This window comes from Sinocyclocheilus grahami, unplaced genomic scaffold, assembly GCF_001515645.1.
Source record: "Sinocyclocheilus grahami isolate Dianchi unplaced genomic scaffold, SAMN03320097.WGS_v1.1 scaffold110.1, whole genome shotgun sequence".
In the NCBI taxonomy this organism is placed as follows: domain Eukaryota; kingdom Metazoa; phylum Chordata; class Actinopteri; order Cypriniformes; family Cyprinidae; genus Sinocyclocheilus; species Sinocyclocheilus grahami.
In genome coordinates this window covers 1,480,574-1,493,077 of record NW_015505289.1, presented here as the reverse complement: position 1 = coordinate 1,493,077, position 12,504 = coordinate 1,480,574, and the positions used below count along the sequence as shown (strand labels likewise).

The 12,504-nt window shown below is 37.9% G+C and overlaps 1 protein-coding gene across 2 annotated transcripts in view; it reads left to right on the top strand.

Annotated features, from left to right (window-relative positions):
- LOC107588948 (2-oxoglutarate dehydrogenase, mitochondrial-like) overlaps window positions 1–6,190 on the top strand; it is a 35,894-nt gene extending 29,704 nt beyond the window's left edge. Inside the window, exons 16-23 of one of the 2 annotated variants that reach the window (XM_016277212.1) lie at window positions 1,555–1,682; window positions 1,803–1,981; window positions 2,069–2,140; window positions 2,237–2,362; window positions 2,788–2,860; window positions 2,948–3,111; window positions 3,246–3,400; window positions 4,818–6,190. In XM_016277212.1, the coding sequence (XP_016132698.1) occupies window positions 1,555–1,682; window positions 1,803–1,981; window positions 2,069–2,140; window positions 2,237–2,362; window positions 2,788–2,860; window positions 2,948–3,111; window positions 3,246–3,400; window positions 4,818–4,938 (1,018 nt within the window). In that variant the 3' untranslated portion in view covers window positions 4,939–6,190. The remainder of the gene's footprint in view (window positions 1–1,554; window positions 1,683–1,802; window positions 1,982–2,068; window positions 2,141–2,236; window positions 2,363–2,787; window positions 2,861–2,947; window positions 3,112–3,245; window positions 3,401–4,817) is intronic. The other variant, XM_016277211.1, reaches the window with a different exon arrangement.
- Window positions 6,191–12,504: the final 6,314 nt, after the last annotated feature.

The following is a 12,504-nucleotide window of genomic DNA, read 5'->3' as shown; positions in this document are numbered from 1 at the left end:
GGTTTTCCACTGGGTACAGTACCTGGTACCTGGTACTTTTTTTAGTACCACCTCAGTTGGGGTTCCAAGCGTACCGTACCGTTACCAAAACGTGACGTGTAAACTCTACTGATCACGGATTGGCCGGAGAAAATCGTCACTACCTGCATCACTGAACTTGCGACATGAGACACAAACAGACCCGCTAGATTTAAATCAGCACAGCTAGCGAAGGATCGAACGCAACTGTTTTGAACGAGCGCACCTTTTTTTAACAACCAAAAAGTGGCTGTTCCCCCTGTTGCAGAAGAACAGACGTTCCTCTCGTTGATAGCAGAGGAGCGGATCCAGCGAGAGCTTGATGGGGCGACGTGGAATGAAAATGTTTTTTAGGAGTCGCGGCAGTAGAGGCGGCGCAACTATAACGACATGTGAATAATCCCGCCCATTCTAAAGCGATACTAAACTGCAGTGGAAACACAAACCGAACACAAGCCGTGCCGTACCGTACTGAGCCGTACCGAGCCGAGTCGTACCACGCAGTGGAAAAGTGCCATATGAGTTCCGGGAGGGCTAGCACTAACATGCTTTCGTCATCATACGTAACATTAACCTGTGCAGCGATTGTTGGGAGCAAACATACCTCTATTAATAAGAAATATGAAGTCAGGACTAGTCTGTATGGGCTGAATAAAGCAAACAAAGTTTAGATGGATGACGATTGTAATGGAAGTAAAGACGATTACAGTGACAAACAATCGCATACTATTAGACGCGCAAGTCTGTTATTATTAATGTGCAAACAAACAGACTGTGTATGTGCGCTCTCTGATAGCTTTTTGCACGAAAACATTTCAGTATGGTCACATGTCTGGCAAGTGCTATATAATGAACACTCGCTGAAGAAGCGTGTTTTTATAGGAGTTTGCAATGGTCGGTGGTGTTTATGTAGACACTCAGACAAGAACACTCTGACAGAGGCACTTTTCACTGGTGATGTCGAGCCGCCTTCAGATCACCACATTCGACAAATTCAGAATGTTTTTATTTACTTTCATTTGTGTTTTGCTCTGTTTAATAATTCTGAATGGATCAGCATTTATCTATATACAGTCAGGTTAAGGCAACTGGTATAGGAGTCTGTTGGCATCTCTGTGTGGTCCTGTTTGGTATTGCAGCTTGACTTGCAGTTATTTATATATATATATAGAAAATGCTCTAAACAAATGTAACATTTATTTTTTCCTCACAGTTTTTGCTGTTGCTCTGTATACATAAATTGTGAATTATGAAAATTAAAAAATATTTTAATTTATCTTGAAAAAAGCTTGCAGAAAATATAGTTTTATGGGAATCATTCTCAATCTTGAACTTGGTAAAACAATTATCTTTATTTAAAATGTTTCAAGTCTTAATAATTTTCCTTTTGTTAAACTGGGAGAAATCCTACCAGGATGTATGCTAAAATGGTTGGATATGGCGCCCTACCTAGAAAATGTTCTACCAGCCGCCACTGCTCCTGAATAAAATTGATTTGGAAGCAACTCCATTGTCTACCTTTTTATCCCCATACAGTCATCGGCACCATGTCCTACACGATCAGAACGTCGACAAACGAACCTGCATTCCCATGAACTATATCGACCCAAACCAGGCTCCTTATACTGTGTGCAACAGCTCCCTGTCAGAATACGGGGTTCTTGGTGGGTATAAACCAAATGAACTGTGGCTGGTTGCTGTCGGTCAAACAAACCCAGAAGAAGTTGCACATTATATGCCCATTGGACAAGAATGTCCTGAGGTCTGTGTCTCATTGTGTGCAGGTTTTGAGCTTGGCTTTGCCATGGCGAGTCCTGACGCTCTAGTGCTCTGGGAGGCTCAGTTTGGAGACTTTCACAACACAGCCCAGTGCATCATCGACCAGTTCATCTCCCCCGGCCAGGCCAAGTGGGTCCGACAGAACGGCATCGTGCTGCTGCTGCCTCATGGCATGGAGGGCATGGTGAGGTCTTTTCATCCTAAATCCACCTCTGAGCTTCCATCTTGTCATCAGTTCCCTTTTTCATTACTTTCTTGGTGATCTTTCCAGGGACCAGAGCACTCCTCTGCCCGTCCTGAGAGATTCCTACAGATGTGTAATGATGACCCTGACATTTTCCCTGTAAATCTCTGACTTTTTTAAGCATGAAAATTTTAACCAAACACAATATTTACTATGAATATTGTTCTTGTCTTAATACTCATTTGTTTGACACAGAAAATCACAGAGGACTTTGCCGTCCGGCAGCTTTATGACTGTAACTGGATTGTGGTGAACTGTTCCACTCCTGCAAACTACTTCCATGTTCTTCGGAGGCAGATCCTTCTACCCTTCAGAAAGCCTGTAAGAGACATCTCACTCTTTTAATCATCTGTACAGGTTTCCCTCATCATTAAAAACCTGGAAGTATCAGGGAATTTTAAAATTGCATTCCAGTTTTGGAAATAATGGTTTAATCATGGAAAATCATATATTTGCAATGGAAATTTGAGTATTTTTGCTCTAAAATATTTAATTTGATAGCGATTACTAGCAATGTCCAGTTTGGGAGTAAATCATTATTTTTAAGTAGCTTTTTCAATGATTTAGTCAAAATGGGCTACATATTGTTTTGAATGGATTCATTAGCAAATCTATGTAAATTAAAGTATTTTTTTTAAATCCTGGACATAGAACAGTTATGAAAATGTATTGGTCAAACATTGTGGGACTCTGTCTGTAGCTAACTTGTGGTTTCATGAAGTTTTAATCTTTTCTATTTACTCTAGCTCATTATCTTCACGCCTAAATCGCTGCTACGTCACCCAGAGGCTAAGTCAAGTTTTGACGACATGCTGCTAGGTTTGTCCATTTGAAATTTTGCCAGTCATACAACGTCCTGCGGAAAAAATTTTGTCGAAATTTTTGGGTGTTTTTGGGTTTGATTAGGCACACACTTCAGACGTCTGATTCCAGAAGAGAGAAGTGCATCACAGAATTCAGCTGAAGTGAAGCGTCTCATCTTCTGCACAGGGAAAGTTTATTATGACCTCACCAAAGAACGAAAGACCAGAGGCCTGGAGGACACAGTGGCCATCAGCCGCATTGAGCAGGTACCTCCATACACTTTCATAATTATATTTATTAAATGGGCCATTTATACACAGCATTATAATTTTCGCTTAATGCCTTCACCCTAAAGTAGTTCAAAGATGTATTTGATGACTTTAAATGTATTTTTGTCCAGCTTTCTCCATTCCCGTTTGACCTGGTAAAAGCAGAGGCAGAGAAGTATCCACAGGCTCAGCTTCTGTGGTGCCAGGAAGAGCATAAGAATCAAGGCTACTACGACTACGTCAAGCCACGCATCAGCAGGGTGTTCAACAACACCCGTCCCATATGGTAACTTGTGTCCTTAGATTCATCTGAAGAGTGAATCTCACAAAATCTCTCAAGAACTAGGTCACATTTTTCTCCAAAATTAAAAGAATGATATTTGGCATACAGACAATGAAGCCATGTGTCAAGTAAAATTTACATTTGTATTGCATTACTGTGATGGAAAAAAATATACAGTTGTGGTCAAACGTTTACAATCGCCTTGCAGAATCTGAAAAATGTAAATTATTTTACCAAAATAAGAGGGATCATACAAAATGCATGTTATTTATTTAGTACTGACCTGAATAAGATATTTAACATAAAAGATGTTTACATATAGTCCACAAGAGAAAATAATAGTTGAATTTATAAAAATGACCTACGCTTGATTCTCAATACTTTGTTGTTACCTGGATGATCCACAGCAGTTTTTTGTTTTGTTTTGATGGTTGTTAATGAGTCCGTTGCTGGTCCTGAACAGTTAAACTGCCCAAACGATGCTGGATACACTTTCATAATTATATTTATTAAATGGGCCATTTATACACAGCATTATAATTTTCGCTTAATGCCTTCACCCTAAAGTAGTTCAAAGATGTATTTGATGACTTTAAATGTATTTTTGTCCAGCTTTCTCCATTCCCGTTTGACCTGGTAAAAGCAGAGGCAGAGAAGTATCCACAGGCTCAGCTTCTGTGGTGCCAGGAAGAGCATAAGAATCAAGGCTACTACGACTACGTCAAGCCACGCATCAGCAGGGTGTTCAACAACACCCGTCCCATACGGTAACTTGTGTCCTTAGATTCATCTGAAGAGTGAATCTCACAAAATCTCTCAAGAACTAGGTCACATTTTTCTCCAAAATTAAAAGAATGATATTTGGCATACAGACAATGAAGCCATGTGTCAAGTAAAATTTACATTTGTATTGCATTACTGTGATGTAAAAAAATATACAGTTGTGGTCAAACGTTTACAATCGCCTTGCAGAATCTGAAAAATGTAAATTATTTTACCAAAATAAGAGGGATCATACAAAATGCATGTTATTTATTTAGTACTGACCTGAATAAGATATTTAACATAAAAGATGTTTACATATAGTCCACAAGAGAAAATAATAGTTGAATTTATAAAAATGACCTACGCTTGATTCTCAATACTTTGTTGTTACCTGGATGATCCACAGCAGTTTTTTGTTTTGTTTTGATGGTTGTTAATGAGTCCGTTGCTGGTCCTGAACAGTTAAACTGCCCAAACGATGCTGGATGCTATGCATTCATGCAACAGTATTTGTACCCAATTATCCCTTGCGTTGTTAATGCATATAAGTCATGTAATAATGCATGTTAGACCTCAATTGTAAGTCACTTTGGATGAAAGCATCTGCTAAATGTAAACATGCATTTACATTTCTATTTACATGTATTCTTCTCAGGTATGCTGGCCGAGAGCCTGCAGCTGCCCCCGCCACAGGCAACAAGAAGGCTCATCTTGTGGAGCTGGAGCGGTTCTTAGACACAGCCTTTAACCTGAATTCCTTCCAGGACCAGTCCTAAGCACCTCACCCCATCCACTCACTTAATTTCCAACCCTCCATCCCTCGTTTTTTCAGGAAACTCACACCCCGCTGTTAGCGTTAGATGGCAGGCTGGCAGCTAGGAATGTCCTGACCAAAGCACAGGTTTGATTTGCACTGTACAGTAGGTATGAGAGGCCTATATATGCAGATTTACTAAAAGGATGTGAGCTTTTAGCAACTACATGGTAATGGGATCAATTTACATGCATGTATCTCTGAGGCATGTTGATGATGGTTTTAATAGAGCCTTAAAGTGACATGCAGCTTGAACTAGAGGTTTCTCCTCAATAATACAAATAATAATTAATTTTGAATATGTACAAAATCACGGACAACAGCGCAAGAAAATGTTTGCACCATCCGTTACCCGCGTTGGCATGGATGTCTCTCAGAATTGATAGCATGAGGGTGTTAAAGGGCATGCATGGAACCCTATGCATTTTTTTTAATTATTGCGAAAACGGAACTACTTACCTTACCTGCGTTTAGAAGTTTTATAATACAGAAGGAAATGTAAAGACACCATATCCTTCACCTTCATCCTCTTCTATACCTTCATCTCTCCCATTCACCCTCTAAAAACTCAGTGCCAAATTGTTATGAACTTAAATAGGTGAATTCAAGGACTGAAAGCTGAAACAATCATTTTATCTTCTTGTAATTTAAAAAAACAATAAGCTGAGATTAAGCAGCAAGCGGAAAGACTCTCTTCAGGACATAAAAGGATTTATTTATTTTCTTAAGCTTATGTGTATTCCAGACTACTGTTATGATACTTCGTTCAATAAAAGCATCTCAGTTCAGTCTGTTTACTTGTTTGTACTAATAACTTATGCAAGAACAAATTTAACATGAGCACAGTTTATTTTTGCATTAATAAAGACATGTCTTGTGCACTTTCAGATGATACTAAGGCCTTTGATTGATATGATTTGTGACAGACTATAATTTATTTTAATTAATGTAAACATTTAAGTTTATATGACACCTGTGGTCCAAAAACAAATACATTACATAAAGCAGTTTTGTTTTTTTTGTATTGTATTGTTAACTTCATTACTCTGATCCTTCAGATATCTGATACATTCAAAGCAGCTTTACATATTTAATACTGCTGAACTGTTTTTGACTACTGTTTTCTGAAGTGAGCTTGTATGTATCTCTTGAGTAGCCGGGCAGATTTACAATAAGCTAGCCATATGCCCGATCTTCTCACTGATGAATCCATCCAGATCTGCTGGCAAGTGATGTTCACGAGCGTAGTGTCCAGAGAACTCTTTCAGCCAGTTGTACAGTTTATCTATCGAGAGAAGAATCGATCAGGTTACTCTAAATCAGAACTTGGAAAACTAGTTTAAATTAAAATAGTATTACTGTATGTTTTTAAAGCAACACTGAGCGTCTTTGGTTCTTGAATTTGGCTATTAAATTATGCTACTAAAAATAAATATATTTAAAAAAGCTCAAATAATGCAGACTTGTAGTTTCTACAGTACAGTTTGGGGTCTATTTGAATATATTTTAAATTGTCATTTACTCCTGTGATGTAAAGCTGAATTTTCAGCATCATTACTCCAATCTTCAGTGTCACATGATCCTTCAGAAATCATTCTAATATGATGATTTGCTGCTCATGAAATATTTATTATGATTATCAATGTTGAAAACTTGCTGCTTAATGCGTCCTTGCTAAATAAAAGTATTATTTTTGTAAAAAATAAAATAAAATCTTACTGACCCCAAACTTCTGAATGTTAATGTTTATCATCTAACTCCGAGCTCATGGTGTGTCTTTCTAAAAAGATTTAAAATGTATCACTAAAAATCCATTTCTTTAGGAGGAAATGAATGGGATTTTTATTTGCGAAGCCCTACTCAATTACTAATATCAGTATATAGTATAAGCCTATTTGCCAAATATACCAAATGATTGGATATTTCACCATGACCACTCCCTCTCTTTGGTCTTTAAAAATGGCTGACATTCATTCAGTGATCAAATGTAACACCCTAATTGAAATATGATAATATTTTGTAATTATCATTTAAATCTGACTAATTGACAAATTGTTTGTCATAAATCAACATCTCAGGAAAATGTTATGGCGTTTCAAATCAAAATATGACCTTCTGTTATGAAACAGGACATCAGTTTCATACATGTCCACTGTCGAGGACACCAGGACTTAAAGCATGTTTATTACACATTTTGGGAGACACAACAAATGAATAGAGAAAAAATTATATATCAATATTCCTATTAAATATTAGATATTATTATGAAAATCTTGCTAATTATTACTCCCATTATTGCACTTATTTGTTCATTCTATGTTGCCCCAAAAACACATTAATATGCAAATTAGATACAGTTTATAGATACATTGTATATCAAAGAAAAACTCGTTTATGGCCATTTTACACACATTTTGCATAAAGAAAAATATATTTTTTAAATATCTTTCATAACATAGTTGAGAATTATCTTTATATAAAGTTTGGAATAAAAAAATGAAAATTGATTTCTGGTTAAAATAAAAATCCCACTCTTTTTGCCTTTTCATGTCTATTCATGTCTTTTTATTTTTTTTAAAACAGAAGTCCCAATGTCCTCTACAGAGACATGGCATAACATATGAATAAAATATAATTTTTCTCAAATTTAATTTTTCTAAATTGTTCTTATGCTCTAAACAATGTAATGACATGACAAAATACTAAATTCACAAAACTGTTTTTTCCTGGTAGTCAGGACTGTTTGGTGTCAGAATAGGAAAAGCTGCCGATTTATTGGAGTTTGATTAAGGACACATTGTGATGGCCCAGGCCTTGTGGGTTGTTTACATGTAACTATAGAGAGTATGTATCAAAACATGATGGTAGAGGGGGGCTGAGACTGTTGCGCATTGTTCACAGCGACCGCAGGGCAACAGTGCAACAAATCACCAGCAGGGCCTATGTAGTCGTCCACCCAGCCGGGTCTCCCACGCCATCGTCAACAACGCATAAAATGGGCCCAAGATCATTGAAATTGGACCGTGCATGATTGGAAGAAAGTGGCCTTGTCTGATAAATCAAGATTCTTGGTGCATCACTATTCAATGGCCGAGAGCGGATACGCCGATTACCAACTGAGGCTATGGCACCTGGATGCACTTTTGGGCACAAATGGGCAGACACAAGCCGGTGGCGGCGGTGTTATGCTGTGAGCATTGTTTTCTTGGGACACTTTAGACCCCATTATCCCAATACCACAATCCCTGACAGCTCTCAGGTATCTGAACATTGTTGTGGACCAAGTGCACCTATTCATGGCAACTATGTTCCTTGCCGGTGATGGCCGTTACCAACAGGATAATGTACCATGTTGCATTGCCAGATTCGACGAGTAGTTCGAGGAACATGATGGTGAATTTTCATTAATGAAATCGAAAAAGCTGGTTTGCGCTACATCACCACCACCCCCCTGCTGTTGACATTATGGTACCAGATACCCCAGGAGACCCATCACCACCTCGTCTAATCAATGCCTTACCACATGGCCACTGTTTTGTAGGCTAAAGGAGGTCCTACAGGTTAGTGGCACAACCAGTTATTAGATTACTTTTTCACGTAGGGCCAGGCAGGTTTGGACAGCTTTTTTCCCTTAATAAAAGAAATCATCATTTAAAAACTGCATTTTGTATTTACTTGCATTATCTTTGTGTAATATTAAAATTTGTTTGATGATCTGAATCTTTTAAGTGTGACAAATATGCAAAAACTTAAAAAAAACAGGAAGGGGGCAAAAACCTTTTCACAACACTATATATATATATATATATATATGTTTCAGTTTAATGTGATCAGTGTAACACCTGCTGAAGTTAATGGTGGGGAAGTTGGCATATTCTGAACTAGGTTTAGTGTCGTTCCTGTGAGAGAAAGTGCAGAAGAAGGCGTTTGCTAACAGACAAGAAATCTGCTGCTGAGACATTGTTATGGCCAGGTTCTGTTGCTGTCGCAGGAGAGGGATGGGCTAGAGATAAAGTGTAGACAGTACAAGCAATGCAATTAGTTAAATCTAAATTCAATCTAAATCTCCATTGTTATAGCCTGACAAATTATGCATTGGTGTGCAAATGTGTGATTTTTTTTTTTCTTTGTCTTGTATGATTGTTGCTTGTCACATTGTACAACATAACCCTGATAAGATTTTGCATAAAAGCCTATTCACAAACTTTGTCTAAGATGACAAAATCGTAACCAAAATCATTGGGATCAGCAAATGGAGATTATTGTCCATTTTGTGTAAGCGCTGTAGAGCAATTACACAAATCAATCTGTGTATCCAGTGGCGTAAAGTATTTGAGTAAATGTAACAAGTTACTGTACTTAAGTATCTTTTTGGCAACTTCATAGTTTTACTGAGTATCAAAGATATTAGCAACTTTTACTTTCTACTTGATTACATTTTACTCTTTACTCCAATACATTTGTGATGAGGAATGCAGTTACTCAATTACAAAAGAAGTGATATCGCTATCTAAGGGCATTGAAGGTACTATATATTGTGCGTTTTGCCCTTCTGCACACAAACTTGTCAACATATATGTGATGAGGACATGGCTGCAGTGGTGTGCACAGACCTCCACAGGGGCATGGGGTGGGTGGTACGGTTGAAGGATATTAGTTTACTTAGGAGACTTCAGTGTTTGTAGGCGTTTAAGAAGCTGTTGTCTCAACCTTGATTTATTGTAATTTTGAGGTGTCTGTTTTATTTTGATTTCAGAAAATAAATGTGATCACTCTCCTCATAAATGAACTGTCTTGTTTTTCACTGGCATTTCTCTTAGGTGTTGAGGACTAGTGCATCTTTGAGCCTACATTCAGTACAAGTAAAATACTTAAGTACTGTTAAAATCAGATGCTCTAAGACTTTTACTCAGGTTGTATTGGAACTGGTGTCTTGTAATGGAGTCATTTTCACTGTAAGGTATCTGTACTTTTACCCAAGTATGGTTTTCAGATCCTCTTTACACCTCTTGTGTGTATTTTCACATTAATATTTACCTGTTCTCTGATATAGTGATAGATTCACTAACTTGACCATAATTATAAAGTGCATCAAATGTCCATTTGTCATTGTTGGAATTGTAGGTCATAATTGCGGTCTACAAATAGACAGAGACAGATAATAGGTCGCATGATAAACACACTTTAGGTAGTGTAAAAGTAATTGTCAAGCTCTTTGTAGAAGTCTACCATTGTTCTGAGGTTCTGGATGGGATATGTGGGCTGCAGCTCTATTGAAGGCTTTGGTCTTGTTCCTAAGCTGGAAACAACTGAGGAAACATCTGAAGTGTCCATAGGTGCACTTTGAGAGGGCTGGTTTGAGCTGCCTTCTCTAGATGTACTATGGTTTGGTTTGGGGCTTTGAACCTCATCGGATTTGGAATTTTTGGTCATTTTCTCTGCATTCTCACCAGATGCAGGCGTTCTTTCTCGTCCCCCTTCCCTTGTATTCTCATTAGATCTGTGCTGGCTGGTGGCCCCTGCAGAATCAATCTGTGAGTGCCGGTTTTTTTATTCTCCTCTTGATAATGGATCAACAGTGTTTCCACTGTTATTCATCTGATTCAAGCATCCATCGCTGTTGTTGTGTGACATCTAAGGCCAAAATTAAACAAAAAATATCACAGTACCCAAATCAAGACTGGAAGTCTTAAAAGTAAAGCAAATCCATGTATGGATTTGACAGGTGTTTTAAAGAGGTCCTTGATTATGGTCTCCATTTTTTAACTTTAGTTAGTGTGTAATGTTGCTGTTTGAGCATAAACAACATCTGCATTTAAGGCCTACAACACACGGCTGGTAGGGACTACAAGGATCTTCTTCCTGGGTTGGTGACATCACAAACCCTAGGAAGAGTTGTTGTAGTTGACAAAGTGTTACTGTTATAAATTATTATATCACAATTATTCTACAAAATAGAATATAACAATTATTCTACAAAAATGCTGCAACGCAATCATGTATTCTGCTGTACTAAAGCTTTAATAAGGATAAAACCGTGTATCAAAAGCTAACATAAACAGCAGTAGCATTTACAAATAACAGCGTATCTATAAAGTATGAGACAACTACAAACAAAAAAGCATAAGTTACCATTCTGAAACATCCTGTAAGAGTTCTGCTTGATCCTCTTCACTAATATTCTCTGGGTCTGATTCAGGCTCAAATTGATAAGGCAATATTGACGCCATTAATGGTAAAGGGGCTTGACGTTTCTGGACAGCGTGCACTAGACGGTTAGCGAATCACAACTAACCAATCAGAACCCATTGCGTATTTCTGAGGGAGGGGCTTCAGAGAACCAGGAAGTCAACAGACGGTTTTGACGAGAATGGAACCAGCGGTGTAGAACGGGTGGGCCTTTGATCGCCCCCTGGTGGCTGGCTGCAATACAGGTCATAAACCCCGCCCTCTCCATGTAAACGAATGGGACTTGAGTCAAAATAAAAAAATTAATTACACTTCCAATACAATTTTCTGAAAGATGGTTTTAGTCATTTAAGGTAGTTGTTATCACGCTGATACATGTTAAATTGATAGTTTTTCTGATAAGTTTGATTTTAGCTAGTAATTTGATGCTATAAAAACAGGGCATGTCGTTATGGTTGATTGGGTCTGCGGGAGTTTGATACCGCAGCTCCACCTCACGACACTCTTGCGCAGACTCTGGCTCCAAATGACGTCATTTACTCAAGATGGCAGCGGCCATAATGAGATGCTTTGGCTTCACTTTTCTATTGTGGTAGGAAGTGGTGATGCGTCGTCTATCTTTTTTTACAGTCTATGGTGTAGAATAAAGGTAAAAACGAAGCATGAACACATGTTACAGTGCACCCCATAAACATAATAAAGCCTTCGAAAATAGCTGATTTATCACCCCTTTAAATGTTGTAATAACTTTGAAAAGTTCGATTCGAAGTTAAGGTTCTGTCATGATTATCGTTGTTCGGCAAATTTTCGTGTTGCGAAATCTAAGATTGCTGCTTGAGGGCGAAATATTTAGGATTTTCTAATTAATAACTGCCAAAGCCTATATGATATTTTGGAAACTATTACCATGGTAAACTTTCAGGGTAAAAATAGAAAAATCAAGATCCGCACAAATTTAAGGCCATAAAAAGTCTTAATGGTACAAGAAAGTCTTAATTTTGATTTCAAGAGGTCTTAAATTTGGGCATGGAAAAACAAGAATTGTGATATGGCTTAATGTGACGATTAAACCTCAAAAGGCTGTGATTTCATTCCATAAAAAGGAACGCTACACGTTTCAAAGCCAGAAGCTGCTCTGCTTTGTTTACAGCCATTACCAGGGAAACCACTGTATTTCTGCTGTTCCCAAAGCGCCTCCTGCTGGCAGAGAATGAATTAGCATTTTTAATCAGCCTGTCTGCTGTTTTTGTTCAGACCAATAGGAAAATGACCCATGTTTTATGCAGCAAACACCAGTGTTGTAAATGTGAACTGGTGGATCGATAAGAAGATAATGCAT